The 25,000-nt window shown below is 46.1% G+C and overlaps 2 protein-coding genes across 2 annotated transcripts in view; both read left to right on the forward strand.

Moving 5' to 3' along the window:
- Positions 1-25,000, forward strand: part of fras1 (Fraser extracellular matrix complex subunit 1) — a 161,604-nt gene that overhangs the window by 27,018 nt on the left and 109,586 nt on the right. The window contains 12 exon segments of the mRNA XM_083784744.1: positions 1,020-1,153; positions 1,260-1,343; positions 2,597-2,698; positions 2,921-3,112; positions 5,237-5,326; positions 7,298-7,448; positions 7,688-7,831; positions 10,175-10,264; positions 10,301-10,390; positions 12,195-12,341; positions 21,744-21,884; positions 22,862-23,002. Of these exon segments, the coding sequence (XP_083640870.1) occupies positions 1,020-1,153; positions 1,260-1,343; positions 2,597-2,698; positions 2,921-3,112; positions 5,237-5,326; positions 7,298-7,448; positions 7,688-7,831; positions 10,175-10,264; positions 10,301-10,390; positions 12,195-12,341; positions 21,744-21,884; positions 22,862-23,002 (1,506 nt within the window).
- Positions 16,007-21,292, forward strand: LOC310872649 (E3 SUMO-protein ligase ZBED1-like; the record flags this gene model as incomplete). The annotated part of the gene is made up of 5 exons (XM_083784693.1): positions 16,007-16,403; positions 16,701-17,208; positions 17,732-17,918; positions 18,084-18,387; positions 21,282-21,292. 5 exons carry the CDS (start codon positions 16,007-16,009, stop codon positions 21,290-21,292), a joined length of 1,407 nt encoding a protein of 468 aa, XP_083640819.1.

The raw sequence follows: 25,000 nt of genomic DNA on the forward strand, positions 1-25,000 counted from the left end.
TGGATTTTCGAACAAAAGATATTTGGCATTAGCAGAATATAATAGAGAAAGCTTGGGACCTATACGGACAAAGACAACGTATATATGTGACGTATCTTATTTTATTGTATGATAATAATACTTATTTCTGTTTCTGTTTTGATCAAATACTTGGTTGTAACTTCTGTGTGGGAAGTGAACTTGTGATATTGTTTATTCATGTTGTTGGTGTCTTATAATCCCGTTTAAGGGATGGGTCTTAACGACAAGACACGGAAATACAAATTCATTCATTCGTTCATTCATTCATTCATTCATTCATACATACAATTAGTAAAATTGTGTGTGTGTGTGTGTGTGTGTGTGTGTGTGTGTGTGTGTGTGTGTGTGTGTGTGTGTGTGTGTGTGTGTGTGTGTGTGTGTGTGTGTGTGTGTGTGTGTGTGTGTGTGTGTGTGTGTGTGTGTGTGTGTGTGTGTGTGTGTGTGTGTGTGTGGCCCATAGCACTTACCCTACCCCCTTAGATAGCATTTCTGTAGACTTAGATAGCATTTGATACAGACTTGTAGCATGTTATGTAGATAGCACTAGAATTGCATTGTATATAGTCATAGCACGCCATAGTACATATGTATAGCATAGTAGTATATATGTATAGTTTATATGTATAGTTTCATTATATAGATATTCCACTGTTACTTTCTTAGCTTACGCATGTTTCATGATAAATGCTTTTTATGTGATGTATTCCCATGCTTTTTGTTCTTGCTTAATGTAAGTCGCTCTGGATTAAGAGCGTCTGCTAAATGCCTACATTGTTAATTGTAAATTAGGAAGTGAACGTGATATTGTTTATTCATGTTGTTTTGGTGTTTTATAATCCCGTAAGGGATGTGTCTTAACGACAAGACACGGAAATACAAATTCATTCATTCATTCATACATACAATTAGTAAAATTGTGTGTGTGTGTGCGTGTGTGTGTGCGTGCGCGTGTGTGTGTGTGTGTGTGTGTGTGTGTGTGTGTGTGTGTGTGCGCGTAGTGTCCTGCTCGTGGCAGGGTGCAGAGTACCCTGACGGTGTGGAGTGGAGAAGCGGTCAGTGTTCTAAGTGTGTGTGTAGCTCTGGAGAGGTCCAGTGTTCTGCTGTCCAGTGCCAGCCTGTTTCCTGCAAGCCGGTGAGTGGAGACGCACGCACACACACACACACATTGACACACTGAGGACTGTGATGTCATCATGATGTCACTGTGATGTCATCGTGGTGTCTGTTGTCTTCCTCAGAAGGAGAACCTGGTGATTGAATCTGGACGCTGCTGTCCGCGCTGTGTCCCCGACCCCTGTCTGTCCCAAGGGAGACAGTACCAGGTACTGTGTGTGTGTGTGAGTGTGCGTGTGCGTGCGTGTGCGTGTGCGTGTGTGCGTGCGTGTCCTTTCTCCTTCACTTCACCTCATATGCTCTCTGGAGTCTGATTGCACCCTCTCTCTCTCTCTCTCTCTCTCTCTCTCTCTCTCTCTCTCTCTCTCTCTCAGATCTATAACATCTTTAATATTTGTATTTCTTTCATAAATAGATAATCTTTCCCTCAATAGGAACTGCTCCTGTCCATATGACATACTGTATGTCCATGTGTGGTCCAGCCCCAGGGAATGTATGGAAGGCACATGCTAATAGAAAGTATTAAATATTGCTTTTTTTAACCCATTCTGACCGGGCACCCATTTTGGTGTCAGCATCATGTTATGCTTTAGCTATTTAAAAATAGCAGATCTACAAGCTCATATCGCGCCACCGAGTGGCGCGATACGAGCTTGTAGGTCTGCTATTTTTTGAAAAATCGAAGAACGACTGACATTTTTTAGAATCTGATCTCGGGTCAGAATGGGTTCATCAGACCAGTGTGTGTCCGGCGGAAACCTCGTATGAATCTGATCTCAGGTCAGAATAGGTTAATAGCATATGCATTCCATACAGGGCTGGACCACACATGGACATGTGACATCATCAACCTGTCCCTATTGAGTGAAAGATTCTCTATTCACGAAAGAAATACAATATTTATTTATTTATTTATTTATTTTTATTCATAGAGGCCAAGTATAATGTTTTAAGGCAATTTTTGATCCTTTTAAGGTTTGGACTTTATTCCAATAATAATAATAATAATAATAATAATAATAATAATATTATATTATTATTTATTCCAATAGTAAAATTCACATTTGTTTGCATTAAAAAAAAAAAAAAAAAAAACATATTTTGAGACAAGGTATTTAATTTACCGAAAAGAAAATCGAAACCAAAATCGAGGTTTCGGAGAATTTTTTATTCGATTTTTTTTTTAAATATTTGTATGCAAAATAGTGCAGCCCTAGAGCCCTAGAGCCCTAGATCCCTAGAGCCCTAGAGCCCTAGAGCCCTAGAGCCCTAGAGCCCGGGTTCAAACTGGCAACCTTCCGGTAACCATTCGGCCGCTGAACTGTGCTGAACTGTGTGTGTGTGTGTGTGTGTGTGTGTGTGTGTGTGTGTGTGTGTGTGTGTGTGTGTGTGTGTGTGTGTGTGTGTGTGTGTGTGTGTGTGTGTGTGTGTGTGTGTGTGTGTGTGTGTGTGTGCGTTGCAGCATGCTGAACAGTGGCAGAAGAACAGCTGCACGACGTGTGTGTGTGAGCGTGGCCAGTCCCGTTGCCACACACACACCTGTCACCCTGTCACGTGCACCAAGGTGAGCACACACACACACACACACACACACACACACACACACACACACACACACACACACACACAAATAAACTGGTCTAAACTGGTCTAAACCGGTCTAAACAGGTCTAAACTGGTCTAAACAGGTCTAACCCTAACAGGGCGAGGCCCCAGTGAGGTTATAAACAGGTCTAAACTGGTTCTGAACAGGTCTAAACTGGTCTAAACTGGTCTAACCCAACAGGGCGAGGCCCCAGTGAAGCGGGCCGGGCGGTGCTGTGAGGAGTGCGCCCCCTACAGGGGGAGCTGCCTGTTGGAGGGGGAGGTGCGTTACCACGGCGACATGTGGAACGGGACCGGCTGTGACTTCTGCACCTGCCAGAGAGGACAGGTGTCCTGCAGCCGGGCTGAGTGCAGCCGCACGCTGTGCGCCACGGTGAGGCACGCACACACACACACACACACAGAGAGGACAGGTGTCCTGCAGCCGGGCTGAGTGCAGCCGCACGCTGTGCACCACGGTGAGGCACGCACACACACACACACACAGAGAGGACAGGTGTCCTGCAGCCGGGCTGAGTGCAGCCGCACGCTGTGCACCACGGTGAGGCACGCACACACACACACACACAGAGAGGACAGGTGTCCTGCAGCCGGGCTGAGTGCAGCCGCACGCTGTGCGCCACGGTGAGGCACGCACACACACACACACACACACACACACAGAGAGGACAGGTGTCCTGCAGCCGGGCTGAGTGCAGCCGCACGCTGTGCCCCACGGTGAGGCACGCACACACACACACACACACACACACACACACACAGAGAGGATAGGTGTCCTGCATGAGGGCTGAGTGCAGCCGCACGCTGTGCCCCACGGTGAGGCACGCACACACGCACACAGGCATGTACGCACGCACGCACACATGCAGGCACACACGCACGCACGCTCTGCCCCACAGTGAGGCACGCATGCACGCACACATGCATGTACGCACGCACGCACACACACGCACGCACGCACGCTCTGAAACAGGTTGATGACCACGAGTATTTGGGTTGATATATAATTATCTTCTTCCCAAAAGGACTTTCAAACTAGGAAGGGTGTGGCCTGGTCAGCCTGCAATGACGTCATCTATCTGTCTATCTATCCATCCATCCATCCATCCAGCCATCCATCCATCTATCGTGTGGCCTGGTCAGCCTGCAATGACATGCATAAGACCTGGTCATCCCGGCTTAGTAAGATGTTAGAAGTAACGTGACGATTTCGTCAACAAATAAAAACTAGACGAAAATGCTAGGAAGGGACTAGTGGGCAAGAGATCCAGTATAAGTCATTTTACACTTGGTTGCATGCTGAAAATAGCCGATCTACAAGCTCACAACGCGTCACAGATCTACAAGCTCACAACGCGTCGCAGATCTACAAGCTCACAACGCGTCGCAGATCTACAAGCTCACAACGCGTCACAGATCTACAAGCTCACAACGCGTCGCAGATCTACAAGCTCACAACGCGTCGCAGATCTACAAGCTCACAACGCGTCACAGATCTACAAGCTCACAACGTGTCGCAGATCTACAAGCTCACAACGCGTTGCGCTGTCATTACGAGGTCAAGGTCAACACATTCCAGGTGACTAAAATGTGACTAAAACTAAAATATTCAAGAGACTATGACTAAAACTAAAATAAAAATGAGCTGCCAAAAACAACTCTGTTTTCCTGTCAAGCTGATGCATTTTTTGTATTACCGTATTGGGCCGAATATGAGACGACTGGGGTTATAAGACGACACCCATTCTTCTCATTTGTGGAAAAAGAACAAATAGTTGAGTTATAGAGTTATAGTTATAGAGTTATAGTGAAGCTTCGTCTCGTTCCTGACCGCATCACTGAAGTGGCAATAATCACGTTAAACCACACCCTCGAGTGCAATATTGCAATTCTACAACAGTTACCCTTAAAACTAAGAAAATCACTGAAAGAATATATTTTTTTAATGACGGATGTATAGTCACTACGACCACAAATGTCCCAAGAAACTAGCCTAGCCACAGAGTTTGCTAGCGCTCTGGGAGAACAGAGCAGCTGAATTATTTGTTTTGATTATAGGTGGTGAACGGTGCTGGTTTAACCACCGGCTAGAAGGCCGTTTCAACCAATCAGATTGCTTCCTCGAAACGACCTGTGGTAGAGTTAAGGCTCATACATAGTCTGGATTTATGGTGGTTAGGTGACCACCGAACTACAACATGACGTCACTGAGGTGACCACCGAACTACAACATGACGTCACTGAGGTGACCACCGAACTACAACATGACGTCACTGAGGTGACCACCGAACTACAACATGACGTCACTGAGCCGCGGTGAAGAGCAAACCACCGCCACCGCTCCAGCCCTTCTCTCTGTTTTTACTCACCACCGCTCAACGCTATTTCAGCTCCGGTGGTCAGCTCACCACCGGAGCGGTGGTCACCTCGCCACCGAAAATCCAGACTATGAATAGGCCTTAAAATGTAACCTTCCTTTTTGTGTGTTGTGTTTCAGGGAGAGGATCTGGTTCACCTGCCTGGGCGTTGCTGTCCGGAGTGTGTGTCTGGGACGACATCCTGTGCTGCCCGAGACCAGAACCCTGAGGTACACCTGGCAGCAGCGCTGTCATCACCGCTGTCATTTCTCACTTCACTTTGCCGTTGTTCTGTCCTTTGTACAGTGTTGTTTTCGTCGACTAAAACTAAGACGACTACCTTTTTTCACTGACTAAAACTAAATAAAAACGAATCTATGATGACTAAAAACTAAGACTAAATATACAACAATTTCGTCAACAAATAAAAACTAGACTAAAATGTTAGGAAGGGACTAGTGGACAAGAGATGCAGTTTTATGCGACGCGTTGTGAGATTGTATATCTGCTATTTTCAGCATGCAACCAAAGTGCAAAATATATGTCATTACAACGACATCAAGGCCTGTCAAAACACATTTTAGTCGACTAAATCAACTGTAGATTTAGTCGACTAAAATCGTATGACATTTCGTCAACTAAAATTAGACTAAACACTAGAACATTACCAGGTGACTAAAATGTGACTAAAACTAAGTGAAAACTATTCAAGAAAAACTAAAATAGAAATTTGCTGCCAAAAACAACACTGCCGCTGTACCATGTCGATCTGTTCCTGTATTGTACTGTATTGTACTGTGTTTTCGTATGGACATAGTGTTGGGTGCTTGCACATAATGCACACATGGCATCAACGCATGGTGTTGTGTGCAGGCACACTATACTTTGTCCTTCTTTTTATCATTCATTCATTTTTTAAGAGCCTGCCCAGATTAAACTTAGCTTAGGCTAACTCTGGCCCATTTACATTGATGTGGAAACTGACATGTTGATTAATGAGCTTTGTCCCTGTCAAATAAATAAATAAATAGAGTGATACATGTCCCCCTATAGGCCTGTAGAGTGATACACGTCCCCCTATAGGCCTGTAGAGTGATACATGTCCCCCTATAGGCCTGTAGAGTGATACATGTCCCCCTATAGGCCTGTAGGGTGATACATGTCCCCCTATAGGCCTGTAGAGTGATACACGTCCCCCTATAGGCCTGTAGAGTGATACACGTCCCCCTATAGGCCTGTAGAGTGATACATGTCCCCCTATAGGCCTGTAGAGTGATACACGTCCCCCTATAGGCCTGTAGAGTGATACATGTCCCCCTATAGGCCTGTAGAGTGATACACGTCCCCCTATAGGCCTGTAGAGTGATACACGTCCCCCTATAGGCCTGTAGAGTGATACACGTCCCCCTATAGGCCTGTAGAGTGATACATGTCCCCCTATAGGCCTGTAGAGTGATACATGTCCCCCTATAGGCCTGTAGAGTGATACACGTCCCCCTATAGGCCTGTATAGTGATACATGTCCCCCTATAGGCCTGTAGAGTGATACATGTCCCCCTATAGGCCTGTAGAGTGATACATGTCCCCCTATAGGCCTGTAGAGTGATACACGTCCCCCTATAGGCCTGTAGAGTGATACACGTCCCCCTATAGGCCTGTAGAGTGATACATGTCCCCCTATAGGCCTGTAGAGTGATACATGTCCCCCTATAGGCCTGTAGAGTGATACATGTCCCCCTATAGGCCTGTAGAGTGATACATGTCCCCCTATAGGCCTGTAGAGTGATACATGTCCCCCTATAGGCCTGTAGAGTGATACATGTCCCCCTATAGGCCTGTAGAGTGATACATGTCCCCCTATAGGCCTGTAGAGTGATACATGCCTTCCTGTATGTAGGGTCCTAATGCCTGCCTTGTTTTCCTGTACGTAGGGTCTTAATGTCTTGTTTTCCTGTACGTAGGGTCTTAATGTCTTGTTTTCCTGTACGTAGGGTCTTAATGTCTTGTTTTCCTGTACGTAGGGTCTTAATGTCTTGTTTTCCTGTACGTAGGGTCTTAATGTCTTGTTTTCCTGTACGTAGGGTCTTAATGTCTTGTTTTCCTGTACGTAGGGTCTTAATGTCTTGTTTTCCTGTACGTAGGGTCTTAATGTCTTGTTTTCCTGTACGTAGGGTCTTAATGTCTTGTTTTCCTGTACGTAGGGTCTTAAGCGGTGGAGCGAGGGCCCGTGCAGGCAGTGTGAGTGCCACAGCGGCGTGGTGACGTGCTACCAGCGGTCCTGCCCTACGTGTCCCCTGGGCAGCCTGCAGGGGGCGCCACCGCACGGCCAGTGCTGCCCCGAGTGTCGTCAAGGTGCGTTCTGATTGGAGGCCCAATTATTTATTCAGCATTTGAGCCACGGAATCACCGTTTGATGACATGTGACATGTGTGTGTGTGTGTGTGTGTGTGTGTGTGCGCCTGTGTGTGTGTGTGTGTGTGTGTGTGTGTGTGTGTGTGTGCGCGCCTGTGTGTGTGTGTGTGCACCTGTGTGCGCCTGTGTGTGTGTGTGCGTGCCTGTGTGTGTGTGTGTGTGTGTGTGTGCGTCTCCAGTCCAGTGCCAGGCTGACTGTCTGAGGTGTTCTGGTTCCGTGGACCTCTGCATCGCCTGCAGGGACATTAAGGCCGTCCTCCACAGGGGGCGCTGTCTGCCCGCATGCCCGCCTGGACACTACCAACACGGACACACCTGTGCAGGTCTGTCTGTCTGTCTGTCTGTCTGTCTGTCTGTCTGTCTGTCTGTCTGTGTTGTTTTCGTCGACTAAAACTAAGACGAAAAATGTTCGTCGACTACCTTTTTCCACTGACAAAGACAAATGAAAACTAAATGAATACTGACTAAAACTTAATGACTAAAACTAAGACTAAATATACTGACAATTTCGTCAACACTAAAATGTTAGGAAGGGACTAGTGGACAAGAGATCCAGTATAAGTCATTTTACACTTGGTTGCATCCTGAAAATAGCCGATCGGCTATTTTCAGCAAGTATAAAAACTGCCATTACGATGGCATCAAGGCCCGCCAAAATAAATTTTAGTCGACTAAATCACCTGTAGATTTAGTCGACTAAAATTGCATGACATTTAGTCGACTAAAACTAGACTAACACTAATACATTCCAGGTGACTAAAATGTGACTAAAACTAAGTGAAAACTATTCAAGAGACTATGACTAAAACTAAAATAGAAATTTGCTGCCAAAAACAACACTGCTGTCTGTCTGTCTGTCTTTCTGTCCAAAATAGCGATTGGTTGGTCTTCACAACCAAGTGACTGACACACACACACACACACACACACACACACACACTAAGATTAACTGTATATAATAGATATTTGGGGTGTTACAGTACAGTGACAGTGCAGTAAAGGGACCCCTCAGGGACCCCCACACAGTAACGCTGTCCTTTCTGGACCGTTTGGGGCGCGGGGCGGCTCAGCGGTACCGGGCCGGTACATTCTGTGATATAATGGGATGGCTTTTTTTTTAAGCCATTGCTATTTTAAGGTCCTTGGCATGAAGTGTGGTACACACTGTGTGTGTGTGTGTGTGTGTGTGTGTGTGTGTGTGTGTGTGTGTGTGTGTGTGACCACTTTATCTCACGCTAATTAGCTCCCTCGTTAACACCTCGTTAGCCACCACCTGTGTCAGGATGCCCCCAGCCTGCCGTGTACTCTGATTGTATGAAGTCGGGGTGTAACGAGACATTTTAAAACACTTTCAGCGCCTCCTGCTGTTCATTTGAAATGACCGCAGGCAGCCAGCTATATCCCCTATATATACTGTATATAGGCGCCATTCTATTACCGTCAATACAGCCCTATACTCAACTCCACTCAACTCAACTTTATTTATATAGCACATTTAAAACAACCATAGCTGCCACAAAGTGCTGTACAGTACATAGGTAAAACAGTAAGTAAACACATAGACTAAAAACACAGAATACAAAGACAACACACAAAACAAGAAAAGGAGGGGTGGGAAGCAAGTTCAGGAACAGAGGTCTCATGCTGTGTTAAAAGCCAAAGAATAAAAGTGCGTTTTCAGTGAGGTTTTAAAAATGGCCAGAGAGGGGGCCTGCCTAAGTTGCAGGGGAAGGTCGTTCCAGAGCTTGGGGGCAGCGATTGAAAAAGCTCTGTCCCCTCTAAGCTTCCGCTTCGCCCTCGGGACCTCTAGCAGCATCAGGTCAGCTGACCTGAGGGAGCGGGCGGGAGAGTAGGGGTGGAGGAGCTCAGAGAGGTATGGAGGGGCGAGACCACTTAAAGCTTTAAAAGTAAAAAGCAGAACCTTGAACTGGATTCTAAAGTTCACTGGCAGCCAGTGGAGAGAGGCGAGGATGGGAGTTATATGCTCTCTCTTACGCGTGCCAGTTAGTAGTAGACAGTGGTAGACAGTGGTAGACAGGCCCCAGGCTGTCTAACAGCCTGGGGCCTGTCTACACCATCTGTCCACATCTGGCCACAAGATCTGTCCACAAAAAAAATCAGCTAAAATCCCTAAAACGAAAGAAAGCAGCAAATGAAAAAAAAAAATTCACTCACCTTTTAGTTTCTCTAATAACAACCTAAAACATGAACCTAAAGTTGTCCTTTAACCCATTCTGACCTGAGATCAGATTCATACGAGGTTTCCACTGGACACACACTGGTCTGATTAACCCATTCTGACCTGAGGTCAGATTCAAAAAATGTCAGTCGTTCATCGATTTTTCAAAAATAGCAGACCTACAAGCTCGTAGCGCGCCACTCGGTGGCGCGCTATGAGCTTGTAGATCTGCTATTTTTCAATAGCTAAAGCATAACATGATGCTAACACCAAAATGGGTTCCCGTTCAGAATAGGGGTGGATCCTACCACAGGACACAGAACAATTAGCAACCTTTCTTCTCAATAAATACTTAAATAATTACTTAAATAAATACTGCCATAATAACCCCTTGCGTGTGTGTGTGTGTGTGTGTGTGTGTGTGTGTGTGTGTGTGTGCGTGTGTGTGTGTGTGTGTGCGTGCGTGTGTGTGTGCGTGCGTCCACAGCGTGCCGGTCTTCCTGCGCAGTGTGCACCAGTGAGTGGGACTGTCAGGCCTGTGGGGGGCTAGGGGGGGGTGTCCTGCCCCTAGGGGGGGGTGTCCTGCCCCTAGGGGGGGGTGTCCTGCCCCTAGGGGGGGGTCTCCTGCTGAGCCCCGACGGTGTGGAATGCCTGGACACATGCCCCCCGGGAAGCTACCTGCACGCCCACACACACTGCTACCGTGAGTACCACGCACACACCCACGCACGCACACACTGCTACCGTGAGTACCACGCACACACCCACCCACACACTGCTACCGTGAGTACCACGCACACACCCACCCACACGCACGCACGCAAGGTCATCAGAGATGACCGTAACCCAGTCCCGCCCCCTTTCAGAACGACGAGCGGCCCAGGAAATGAATCCCAATGCATTTTGCCCATAGGCTTTTCTTAAAACAGTTTAAGAGCCATAAACGTCAAGACGTCTAATTGGCAATTAAGTACCGGATGCCACGGACGACAAGACGTCTTCCCTTGGGAATTCATCCATATTTTGAAAATTCCTCTATATATAATAATTATATATATATAAAAATAAAAATAAACTTATTTATTTATTTTTACTTTACTTTTACATTTTCCGCTAACCTGAGCGGGGCTCCCTAGCCTGCTGGCCTGCATCACCCCATGCACCCTCGAGAGAAAAAAAAGGAAAATAAATGCAGCCTTGAGCCTACCAATGTTCTTGTGGTCTTGTGGAGCTTGATCACCTCCTCCTCCTCCTCCTTTCCCCAAATTGCCAATCCCAATAAATCCAAAAGTAGTGTGAATACTTCCACAGCCTAATTACTAAAGGATAAACTATCAGTCATATCCGAAATCTGTCAATCATTGTCAACTCAGCACGTGTTGAAAACGCATTGTAAACAGAAGCTGTGTGTGTGTGTGTGTGTGTCACACCAAAGGTGGTGACCTATAGAATCCTGTACATTAGAATCATCACGCGATCCTCACCCCTACACAGCTGTCATTAATTAATGGTCTTGATTGCCTGTGCGTTCAAGTTATACAGGGTGAGATGCACAGGCTCATCTTACATCGCTGCTGGCTGCCACTGCAGGCAACATGCACATTTCCAAGAAAGTTTTATCAGGGCACACTACTTGTTTAACAATTTGGATTATAGTTTGCTCACTTTGCTGCTGGTTGAGAAAAAAGGTAAGGACTGGACTGGAGCTCTCCTCTCTCCCTTTCTCTCTCCCTCCCTCCCTCCCTCACTGGGGTGAAGACGTGCGTGCTCTCTCTCCCCCTCTCTCTCTCTCTCTGTCTCTCTCTCTCTCTCTGTCTCTCTCTCTCTCTCTCTCTCTCTCTCTCTCTCTCGCGGTGCAGAACCGAGAGAGTGACACATTATTTTGTCTACTATTACTACTACTTCTACTAATACTACTATTTCTAATACTGCTACAAACAAATAATAATAATAATTTAAATAAATAAATAAATAATCGGGAGGCCCCTGGAGACTCGATGCCCGTTTCAATTGAAACGATTGAAACATAGATAAGGCCGCCACTGGGTGTAGTGTGGGGTGTTGAATGGTGCAAACAGATGCTGCTGCTCTCATGGAAGGAGAGAGAGACTGAGCGTGGCCACACCCAGCCTCTTATAGTGCACCTTGGGAACACTGGCCAGGTGCTCCCAATGCACCTGATCTGCAACTCAGAACCTGTGGGAAGCCAAATGCATAGGTCTACACAGGAATACACACAGGCCCTAGTAGCCCAACTACAGGGGCTGTGACTGTGTCAATTTGGGGGTACAACAAGTTTGTTGTTTGTGTGTGTGTGTGTGTGTGTGTGTGTGTGTGTGTGTGTGTGTGTGTGTGTGTGTGTGTGTGTGTGTGTGTGTGTGTGTGTGTGTGTGTGTGTGTGTGTGTGTGTGTGTGTGTGTGTGTGTGTGTGTGTGTGTGTGTGTGTGTGTGTGTGTGTGTGTGTGTGTGTGGTGTGCATGTGCGTGCGTGCGCGTGTGTGTCTCCAGCCTGTCACCAGAGCTGTGCAGAGTGCGGAGGGCCCTCCGGCCACCAGGACTGTTTGTCGTGTTCTGACCCGGCTGACCTCTTGAAGGATGGGATGTGCGTCCCGCAGTGCGGACCGCGTTTCTATAGCCAGGACGACACCTGCTACGGTAAGGGAAAAACAGCGCCTCCTAAAGTCACAACAGATCACTGCTGAAAATGGGTTCCCGCCCAGAATGGGTTAAATTTGCTTCATGAATAAAAATCGACTTGACTTCAGCAGTTCTCACACTTTCAAGATTTTTCAAAAATATATACATTAAAAAAAATGCAAAAACAAGTTTCTGCAACAAAAAATAATTGCATCTGCTATTCTTTTTAATGGCGCGACTATATTATCCGCATATGGCAAAACAGGAGTTAATGTCCTGTGACGTCACTAATGCGACCGTGACGTTGTTATAATGAGGCCATCTACTGTAAGATCCCCCTATGGAGCATAGACTGTAAAAAATATGGACAAAGCGTTCCCCGGGTCTAACATGGACGTAAAATGAAGCCTGTTATTCCTTGCACTGTAAGTCGCCATCTTTCTAGATCCGTTTGGGCCCAGCTGGCCATTGGCTGGCCCAGACAACGAGGCGGGACTTCCCCCCTTCTTCTCCGTTGGTTTTTATTTTGACTCGAGTGGGTGGGGACTCCCAATCATAGACTGTAACGGTAGCCACGCCCCTCAGAACATGCGCGACTTCATGGTCATATTTTTAATTATTGGGACCATAATTTTCCAAAAAGAATATTATGAGAATTAATTAGAAATGAGACTTTAAACTAGTGACTGGAAGCAGAAAGTATTCATGACCATGTTTATTAAGGTAATACAGTCTAGGTGAAGTTGGGCCCAAATACATGGACTTCTATGGGGCTATGGGTTTTTTTGGGCCCAATGACAGCGCCACAACAGGCCATTATATGAACTACGATTTCCTTAGTGGCTTCACAAAATATCTGTCTGACTGCCCCCCTGCTTACAATGCAAATATGAAGTACATGACTTGGCGCCCTCTGGTGGACTATCTCTCTCGGGTGAAAGAAAGACCTCAAGTATGCAGGGTTGACAACCTTTTTCTGTTTTACGGAAAATGTCAAAACTTTTTTTTTTTTTGGTTGTTGCAAAAAGGTTAACCCATTCTGACCTGAGATCAGATTCTAAAAATGTTCTTCTACATCCTGACAGTTTTCCATTCTGACCTGAGATCAGATTCTATAAATGTCTTCTACATCCTGACAGTTTACCGTTCTGACCTGAGATCAGATTCTAAAAATGTTCTTCTACATCCTGACAGTTTTCCATTCTGACCTGAGATCAGATTCTATAAATGTCTTCTACATCCTGACAGTTTACCATTCTGACCTGAGATCAGATTCTAAAAATGTTCTTCTACATCCTGACAGTTTTCCATTCTGACCTGAGATCAGATTCTATAAATGTTCTTCTACATCCTGACAGTTTACCATTCTGACCTGAGATCAGATTCTATAAATGTTCTTCTACATCCTGACAGTTTTCCATTCTGACCTGAGATCAGATTCTAAAAATGTCTTCTACATCCTGACAGTTTTCTGAAAAAGCTATGTTTCTATGTCAGTCGTTCTTAGATTTTTTCAAAAATAGCAGACCTACAAGCTCATAGCGCGCCACTCGGTGGCGCGCTATGAGCTTGTAGATCTGCTATTTTTCAACAGCTAAAGCATAACATGATGCTAACACCAAAACGGGTTCCCGCCTAAAATGGGTTAAATGCGTATAAGCCTGTCAGCGCGATCTTTGCCCTTTTACTTTAAATGTCAAAAGTCCCCCCCTCCCCCCCACCCGTCACTAAGCCTTTTTTAGGGATTAATGTCTGTGTGTTTTCCTCCCTGCAGCGTTTCTGGTACCAGACTTTAAGTGTGTGTGTGTGCGTGTGCGTGTGCGTGTGCGTGTGCGTGTGCGTGTGTTCGTGTGCGTGTGCGTACAGGCTTGTCTAGACACGTTCGCTCTGTATTGAACTTCACTCGTAGCTGTGCTGCGGTACGACAAACACATGAACAGTCCCTATTCTAGGAAATAATAATAATAATAATAATAATAATAATAATAATAATCATACTATAATTAACCAAATGTTTGAGTGTGTGTGTGTGTGTCTGTCTGTCTGTCAGAAACAGTGCCGTAACTCCTTACTGCCTGCACCAATCACGCCAACACAGGCATTGACCATATGCATAATTATGGAGGGCGTAACAAAGCCCTTTTTTCGATTTGACACATTAATGATTATTAATTAATTTATTAGTCAATTACAAACGCACCCGGGCGCAGTACCCTTCACGGCCACAAGGGGGGACAAATATCTCACAACGGGTAAGGACTACTAATAATAATAACTAGAACTGTGTCTTCACTCAGCAAGCAAGCAGAGCACGCCAGCACTGTCGACCGCTACGAACTTAATGTCGGGTGCGTGGAAAGAGGAGGTAACCGGCAATACACTGACACCACAACGCGTATTCAGGGCGGAGTCACCACCCCCGGCGGAAGTTGTGATTTGCTCTCGTTTCACTGCAATGCAATTTGCGGCATTTCCAAAACAATATTGCGCAGAGTAGAGATTATCAAACGTATTTGCAATGCCATACGTTGAAAGATCTGTTGCCCCGTGGACAAGGCCTCCGCAAGTTAGATATTATCGGCATAGATGTTTGTCCGTATGTGATTAACCCATTCTGACCTGAGATCAGATTCATACGAGGTTTCCACTGGACACACACTGGTCTGATTAACCCATTCTGACCTGAGATCAGATTCATACGAGGTTTCCACTGGACACACACTGGTCTGATTAAAGTTGGGTGTGTGAAAAGAGGAGGTAACCGGCAATTATGGACACTGTATTTTGCCCGTAGACCTCAAGTTTAGCAGCATATACAGTTAATATACGGTAATATACAGTTAATATACTGTACGGTAATATACAGTTCATATACGGTAATATACAGGTGTGATGGTGATGGTACAACTCGGGAGTTTACCGGAGTTTGTTTCTAAAGTTTTAACGGGAGTTTCCTGTTAATATACACATCCGTATTCCATGCTTTTGTTGTCAATGGTGACGTAATTACGGTATGTAATATTAGTTGGGTAACGGGTAACGTATGTATACATGTATGTAACGGTTGGTTATTATATGGTTGTAATATTGGTTGGGTTACGGGTAACGTATGTATACATGTATGTAACGGTTGGTTATTATTAATGCTGGGCCGTTATCGGCGTTAACGTGCTGCGTTAACGCGAGAATATTATCGCGCGTCAAATAAATTATCGCCATTAATCTATTCTCAAAGTTGGGTCTAAGAGCTGGGTCTGCATTGACTGCATAAAGCAAGCAAACTAGGAATTTCACTTTGATAGTTTTATCTGGCGGACGCCGGAATTACTCTGTGGGAGGGAGAAGTCCTAACCTAACAGGGACAAGGTGAAATAAATTACTCTGAGAGCGGGGCGGTAACAAATCCTAACCTAACCGGACACGGGTGAAATTAATGAACAGTGCGGCGTGCCACATCAAACGTCAGCATGCAGGACTCTGTGAACCCAGGTTTGCTTCAGGGGAAATTTCTTTACAAGAAGCTTCCCAATGGAAACCTCGACAAGAACAAGGTGGTTTGCACCCTGTGCAAAGCAGAAATGGCTTACTGTAGGAGTTCTTCAAGTCTGAAGTATCACCTAACGCACAAGCATCCCTTTGCGTTGGTTGATGATAGCGAAGCTGCCGGCGGGCCAAGCACTAATATGGCTCCGGGGAAAAGTGTTCGTCAAACTACAATGTTTGAGTGCAACCGTGGCAAGCCCGTCAGCCCAACTCTATCAGCCAAGCTAACTAACCTCCTAGCTCAATGGATTGCCATCAACTGCCGGCCTATCAGTGTGGTTGAAGATGATGGGCTCGAGCTTCTTCTCCAGGCGGCCACAGGCGACCCATCTTACAAACTACCTGCGAGACGAACTATCACAAGGAGAATCCATGACCAGTACGCCGCAGAGAAAGCTGCGAAAGATGAAAAGTTGGCCGGGGCGGCGTGTGTAGCACTGACTGGGGACCATTGGACATCTGTCAAAAACGACAACTACCTTGGCGTTACTGTACACCTCATCGATGTCAGCTGGGAACTTCACTCGTTCGCCTTAGGTACGTTATGTAATTTAAATTAATTTACCACGGTGAAGTTGGTCTCGGGCTGGATACCCAGCCATCCTGGCTGAATATCCAACCTGAAACCAACCCCACCGCGGCATGTAATATTGCTAATTCAGCCTAACATTTACACAGCTTTAGCTAACGTTATCAGGGATCGATTGATTTATTTTACCACCAGCCAACATTATACGTTTGCTAGCTAGCCCCAACAACGCCAGCCTGCTAATTGTAAGTCTCCTATTAATAGCAAACTTATTCTGATCTACTTTGTCTCTCCTATAACGTCAGGTGTGATTAAAACGGAGGAGCGCCACTTTGCAGAAGCTTGTGCCAGACAGTTTCTCGACGTCGCTAATCAGTGGGGCATAGCTGAAAAAATCACCACCATTGGAACCGACAGCGCTCCCAACATGATAGCAGCAGGGAGAATATTACCATTTGAGCACTTGCCCTGCGTTGCTCATCTTGTACAGAGGGCCGTTGTAATGTCACTTCGGGATGGTGGTTTTGATGGTGTACTGGCCAAGTGTCGAAAAGTGGTCGGACATTTCAAACACAGTCCGGCTAACTCAGACGAGCTGAATGCCCAGCAAGCATCCCTTGAACAAGACCAGGAGTCACTCGTGCAAGACGTTCCAACACGCTGGAATTCAACCCTAGCGATGATCACACGTTTGAGGCGCAACAGAGACGCAGTGCACGCAACGCTGGCTCAGCAGACCCACAAGCTGGCCCTCCCAACACATGCTGAATATGAGAAGTTGGCAAAGCTGGAGAAACTGCTGGAGCCATGCAAGTAAGTGTGTGTTGTGCTGTGCTCTATGTGTGTGTGTGTGTGTGTGTGTGTGTGTGCACACTGCTCTGTGTGTGTGTGTGTGTGTGGCTGTGTGTGTGCACAGTGCACACTGCTCTGTGTGTGTGTGGCTGTGTGTGTGTGCACAGTGCACACTGCTCTGTGTGTGTGTGTGTGTGTGTGTGTGTGTGTGTGTGTGTGTGTGTGTGTGTGTGTGTGTGTGTGTGTGTGTGTGTGTGTGTGTGTGTGTGTGTGTGTGTGTGTGTGTGTGTGTGTGTGTGTGCTGTGTTTGGGGCTGTGCTGTCTGTGTATGGCTGTGCTGTTTGTTTGGGGCTGTGCTGTCTGTGTGTGGCCGTGCTGTGTTTGGGGCTGTGATGTCTGTGTGTGTGTGTACTGTCTGTGTGCTATGCTCTGTGTGTGTGTGTGTGTGTGTGTGTGCGCGTGTGTCCTGCTGTGACATTGTGGCGTCGTTTTTGGTGTCAATTCACCCCTCTTAATGTGTGTGTGTGTGTGTGTGTGTGTGTAGGTACGTCACTGAGCTCCTTGGTGGGGAAAGGTATGTCTCCTGCTCTGTCGTTTTACCTGCCCTGTGTCATCTCCTGCGAGCAATGAAGATCTCTGATGATGATCCTGCCTACATTGTGCGCTTCAAGACTGCCTTCATCAAAGACCTCAACCAGCGGAGGGAGAAAACAAACCTGGAATGGCTGAAGGTATGTGACACGTACTGACCAGAAGATAACTGTATTGGCTGACCATTATAGACCGTTAAGCCAGAAGATTGATAAATGGATAGATGAATGAGTCATGAAGAAATATGGAGGATTTTGAAAGTTACATTTTCTTCCATCAATCTTTATTTTATTTTTCATCAAAAGGTGGCCACTGCTCTGGACCCACGCTTCAAAGATCTCAAATGCCTGCCCAGAGCAGAGAGGGAGCTAGTGTGGGGAAAGCTGAGTGACTTGGTGAGGGCAGAAGAACCTGCTCTGCAGCCGCCCAGGGAGGAGAACCCTGAGCCACCTCAAAAGAAGACAGCCCTACTACTGATGGGATCAGAGTCAGAGTCAGAAGACGAGATACCAGTAGTAGACAATGTTGTAGAGAGGTACAAGGTAGAGCCCAGTGCCAGTTTAGATCAGTGTCCACTGAAGTGGTGGTCAGAGCACACTGCTGTTTATGGTAAGATGGCCCACATTGCCCAGAAGTACTTGGGGACTCCTGCCACAACTGTCCCATGCGAGAGACTGTTCTCTTTAGCAGGCCACATTGTACAGAAAAAAAGATCTAGTTTGTCACCAGACAATGTGAACAAGCTGGTGTGTCTGAGTGACTGGTGGAAGAAGGAGAGGTAGAGGTTGGACTCAAATCATGTACAGTAGGAGAGGGAATAGGAAACCCCAGTACCGATGGAGGTACAGTAGGAGAGGGAATAGGAAACCCCAGTACTGATGAGGTACAGTAGGAGAGGGAATAGGAAGCCCCAGGGTTGGGATTGGGACGCCCCACACTGGAGGTGAGTGACTGGTGGAAGAGGTAGAGGTTGGACTCAAGTCATGTCACAAAGCTACTGACTGTAAACAGTTCTTCATCACCTCTAGGTTTACAGTTTAATTAATGTCATATCCCAGAAAAGGGGGTTGTTCTTGCACCCACTGTTCCAAATTGCCTGTATGGTAACGTGTTTATGGTTATTCGTGTTTAACTGAATAAACAATGTATAACACACGTACATCGTATTGAACATTATTATATTTTCATTACCAATTATGATAGGGCTCCTGGTCTAATGGGCCACGTGGCCCGTTCAAGGATTTACTTCTGGTCATTATTTAGGTAGCGCACACATATTTTCAATGCCTTCGGCAGAGTTCAAATGAGCCATTTTAATCTAGATTAATCTAGATTAACTCCAGAATTGCAGTGAGATTAATCTAGATTAAAAAAATTAATCTATGCCCACCACTAGTTATTATATGGTTGTAATATTAGTTGGGTAACGGGTAACGTATGTATACATGTATGTAACGGTTGGTTATTATATGGTTGTAATATTATTTGGGTAACGGGTAGCGTATGTATACATGTATGTAACGGTTGGTTATTATATGGTTGTAATATTAGTTGGGTAACGGGTAACGTATGTATACATGTATGTAACGGTTGGTTATTATATGGTTGTAATATTAGTTGGGTAACGGGTAACGTATGTATACATGTATGTAACGGTTGGTTATTATATGGTTGTAATATTGGTTGGGTAACGGGTAACGTATGTATACATGTATGTAACGGTTGGTTATTATATGGTTGTAATATTAGTTGGGTAACGGGTAACGTATGTATACATGTATGTAACGGTTGGTTATTATATGGTTGTAATATTAGTTGGGTAACGGGTAACGTATGTATACATGTATGTAACGGTTGGTTATTATATGGTTGTAATATTGGTTGGGTAACGGGTAACGTATGTATCAGGGGGGCAGTCAGCCAGATATTTCGTGAAGCCTCATTTGAAATCGGTAGTTCATATAATGGCCTGTTGTGGCGCTGGACTGGACCCAAAAAGCCCCATAGCTCCATAGAGGCCCATGTATTTTGGCCCAACTTCACCTAGACTGTATTACCTTAATAAACATGGTCATGAATACTTTCTTCTTCCAGTCACTAGTTTAAAGTCTCATTTCTAATGTCATAATATTCTTTTTGGAAAATTATGGTCCCATTAATTAAAAAAATGACCATAAAGAAAAAAAGCCATCGCGTATGTTCTGAGGGGCGTGGCTACCGTTACAGTCTATGATCGGGATTCCCCTCCCACTCGAGTCAAAATAAAAACCAACGGAGAAGAAGGGGGGAAGTCCCGCCTCGTTGTCTGGGCAGCCAATGGCCAGCTGGTCCAAAACGGAGCCAGCCAATGGCCAGCTGGTACCAAACGGATCTAGAAAGATGGCGATTTACAGTGCAGGAATAACAGGCTTCATTTTACGTCCATGTTAGACCCGGCGAACGCTTTGTCCATATTTTTTACAGTCTATGGTATGTATACATGTATGTAACGGTTGGTTATTATATGGTTGTAATATTGGTTGGGTTACGGGTAACGTATGTATACATGTATGTAACGGTTGGTTATTATATGGTTGTAATATTGGTTGGGTTACGGGTAACGTATGTATACATGTATGTAACGGTTGGTTATTATATGGTTGTAATATTGGTTGGGTTACGGGTAACGTATGTATACATGTATGTAACAGTTGGTTATTATATGGTTGTAATATTGGTTGGGTTACGGGTAACGTATGTATACATGTATGTAACGGTTGGTTATTATATGGTTGTAATATTGGTTGGGTTACGGGTAACGTATGTATACATGTATGTAACGGTTGGTTATTATATGGTTGTAATATTGGTTGGGTAACGGGTAACGTATGTATACATGTATGTAACGGTTGGTTATTATATGGTTGTAATATTGGTTGGGTTACGGGTAACGTATGTATACATGTATGTAACGGTTGGTTATTATATGGTTGTTATATTGGTTGGGTAACGGGTAACGTATGTATACATGTATGTAAGTTGAAAGTACTGTACTGTGGTCGGCTTTTTTATTTATTCATTCATGTTTGATTCCAGTGAGAAGGTATTCATGTTTACACCAGGGTTGTTTTTGGCAGCAAATGTTGTCTTTTGAATAGTTTTCACTTTTAGTCACATTTTAGTCACCTGCAATGTATTAGTGTTACTCTAGTTTCAGACGACTAAATGCCATAAGATTTTAGTCGACTAAATCTACAGTTGATTTATTCGAACAAATTGTATTATGGCGGGCCTTGATGCCGTCGTAATGACAGATTTTTTCACTTGTTGAAAATAGCCGATCTACAAGCCCACAAGTCACAAGATCTGCTATTTTCAGCATGCAACCAAAGTGTAAAGCCCAACACACACCGGGTGCGCAGCGACGCGGCACAGGCGTTGCCGCGCAGTGTTGCCGCGCGGCAACGCCTGTGCCGCGTCGCTGCGCACCCGGTGTGGAAAACGGTGGCGTATCGGAGCGTCAGGCGAGGCGTGAACGCGCGTCGGACAATGCCTGTTGCGATAGGTTCATTGAAAATAACGGAGGCGGCTGTTTTGACGCGCGGCGTTCGCAGACTGTGTGTGATGGGCTTAAAATGACTTATACTAGATCTCTTGTCCACTAGTCCCTTCCTAACATTTTAGTCTGTTGACAAAATCGTCAGTATATTATTAGTAATTGTCAGTATATATTAGTTTTAGTCTTCATATCTTAGTTTTCGTTTAGTTTCCATTTAGTTTTCGTCTGTGAAAAAAGGTAGTCGTGGAACATTTTTCGTCGACTACATCACCACTGATGTTTCCTTCATTATAGAACTACACTTCTATAGAACTACACTTCTATAGAACTACACTACATCACCACTGATGTTTCCTTCATTATAGAACTACACTTCTATAGAACTACACTACATCACCACTGATGTTTCCTCCATTCGTTGTTCCAGCCTGCGACCCCTCCTGTGCCACCTGCCACCCCGACAACCCCACGTGCATGAGCTGCCCCCCCGGTGCCGCCCTGCATCATGGGAAATGTATTTCTCAGTGTCCCGAGCAGCATTACCTGGACAGCTACAGCAGATGCAGAGGTACACTTCTATAGAACTACACTTCTATAGAACTACACTTATATAAAACTACACTTCTATAGAACTACACTTCTATAGAACTACACTTCTATAAAACTACACTTCTATAGAACTACAATTCTATAGAACTACACTTCTATAGAACTACAATTCTATAGAACTACACTTCTATAGAACTACACTTCTATAGAACTACACTTCTATAGAACTACAATTCTATAGAACTACACTTCTATAGAACTACACTTCTATAAAACTACACTTCTATAGAACTACACTTCTATAGAACTACACTCGACTAAAACCGGGTTCACTTCAGTTCAGAGCAACTCAATCCAAGGTAATTTTGTCCATTTAAATTCAAGCAAACCGTAGATCTGAGATTCAATATTTATGTTGTATGTCTTATGTTTATATTAAAGCAATAAGCCACAAGAGGTCTCAGGATACAGAGTGTTTCATAACGTTCTGAGAGGTGTAGGCAGACCCGACACGTTACTGTGTGTTTTATAATGGCTGAGAGGTGACACGTTACTGAGTGTTTTATAATGGCTGAGAGGTGACACGTTACTGAGTGTTTTATAATGGCTGAGAGGTGACACGTTACTGAGTGTTTTATAATGGCTGAGAGGTGACACGTTACTGAGTGTTTTATAACGTTCTGAGAGGTGTCGGCAGACCTGACACGTTACTGAGTGTTTTATAATGGCTGAGAGGTGTCGGCAGACCTGACACGTTACTGAGTGTTTTATAACGTTCTGAGAGGTGTAGGTAGACCTGATACGTTACTGAGTGTTTTATAATGGCTGAGAGGTGACACTTTACTGAGTGTTTTATAATGGCTGAGAGGTGTAGGCAGACCTGACACAGGGGGGGGGGAGATATATGGGGGGTCCTTGGCGTGAAAAAAGCTTGACTAACGTGTGTGTGTGTGTGTGTGTGTGTGTGTGTGTGTGTGTGTGTGTGTGTGTCTCCAGCCTGCCACAGCTCCTGTGCGTCGTGTCGGGGCCCCCTGGTGGCTCAGTGCACCGTGTGTCCCCTGGGACTGGCCCTCCACCAGGGGCAGTGTGTGGACAGCTGTGGACAGGGCCTCTATGCCCAGGACAACACCTGTCACAGTGAGTACTGTCCTACTGTCCCCCCCTGTACTGTCCTCAGGACAACAGCTGTACTGTCCTACTGTCCCCCCCTGTACTGTCCTACTGTCCCCCCCCCCCGGGACAACACCTGTACTGTCCCCAGGACAACACCTGTACTGTCCTCAGGACAACACCTGTACTGTCCTCAGGACAACACCTGTACTGTCCCCCTCAGGACAACACCTGTACTGCCCCCCTCAGGACAACACCTGTACTGTCCTCAGGACAACACCTGTACTGTCCCCCTCAGGACAACACCTGTACTGTCCCCCTCAGGACAACACCTGTACTGTCCCCAGGACAACACCTGTACTGCCCCCCCCTCAGGACAACACCTGTACTGTCCTCAGGACAACACCTGTACTGCCCCCCTCAGGACAACACCTGTACTGCCCCCCTCAGGACAACACCTGTACTGCCCCCCTCAGGACAACACCTGTACTGTCCCCCTCAGGACAACACCTGTACTGTCCCCCTCAGGACAACACCTGTACTGTCCCCCTCAGGACAACACCTGTACTGTCCTCAGGACAACACCTGTACTGTCCCCCTCAGGACAACACCTGTACTGTCCTCAGGACAACACCTGTACTGTCCCCCTCAGGACAACACCTGTACTGTCCTCAGGACAACACCTGTACTGTCCCCCTCAGGACAACACCTGTACTGTCCTCAGGACAACACCTGTACTGTCCTTAGGACAACACCTGTACTGTCCTCTGGCCAACACCTGTACTGTCCCCCTCAGGACAACACCTGTACTGTCCTCAGGACAACACCTGTACTGTCCTCTGGCCAACACCTGTACTGTCCCCCTCAGGACAACACCTGTACTGTCCTCAGGACAACACCTGTACTGTCCTCTGGCCAACACCTGTACTGTCCCCCTCAGGACAACACCTGTACTGTCCTCAGGACAACACCTGTACTGTCCTCAGGACAACACCTGTACTGTCCTCAGGACAACACCTGTACTGTCCTCAGGACAACACCTGTACTGTCCCCCTCAGGACAACACCTGTACTGTCCCCCTCAGGACAACACCTGTACTGTCCCCCTCAGGACAACACCTGTACTGTCCTCAGGACAACACCTGTACTGTCCCCAGGACAACACCTGTACTGTCCTCTGGACAACACCTGTACTGTCCTCAGGACAACACCTGTACTGTCCCCCTCAGGACAACACCTGTACTGTCCTCAGGACAACACCTGTACTGTCCTCAGGACAACACCTGTACTGTCCCCCTCAGGACAACACCTGTACTGTCCCCCTCAGGACAACACCTGTACTGTCCCCCTCAGGACAACACCTGTACTGTCCCCCTCAGGACAACACCTGTACTGCCCCCCTCAGGACAACACCTGTACTGTCCTCAGGACAACACCTGTACTGTCCCCCTCAGGACAACACCTGTACTGTCCTCTGGACAACACCTGTACTGTCCCCCTCAGGACAACACCTGTACTGTCCCCCTCAGGACAACACCTGTACTGTCCTCAGGACAACACCTGTACTGTCCTCAGGACAACACCTGTACTGTCCTCAGGACAACACCTGTACTGTCCTCTGGATAACACCTGTACTGTCCTCTGGACAACACCTGTACTGTCCTCAGGACAACACCTGTACTGTCCTCAGGACAACACCTGTACTGTCCTCAGGACAACACCTGTACTGTCCTCTGGACAACACCTGTACTGTCCTCTGGACAACACCTGTACTGTCCTCAGGACAACACCTGTACTGTCCCCCTCAGGACAACACCTGTACTGTCCCCAGGACAACACCTGTACTGTCCTCAGGACAACACCTGTACTGTCCCCCTCAGGACAACACCTGTACTGTCCCCAGGACAACACCTGTACTGTCCTCAGGACAACACCTGTACTGTCCCCAGGACAACACCTGTACTGTCCCCAGGACAACACCTGTACTGTCCTCAGGACAACACCTGTACTGTCCCCCTCAGGACAA

Source organism: Protomyctophum parallelum (genome assembly GCF_964188405.1).
Source record: "Protomyctophum parallelum genome assembly, chromosome: 15".
Taxonomy (NCBI): domain Eukaryota; kingdom Metazoa; phylum Chordata; class Actinopteri; order Myctophiformes; family Myctophidae; genus Protomyctophum; species Protomyctophum parallelum.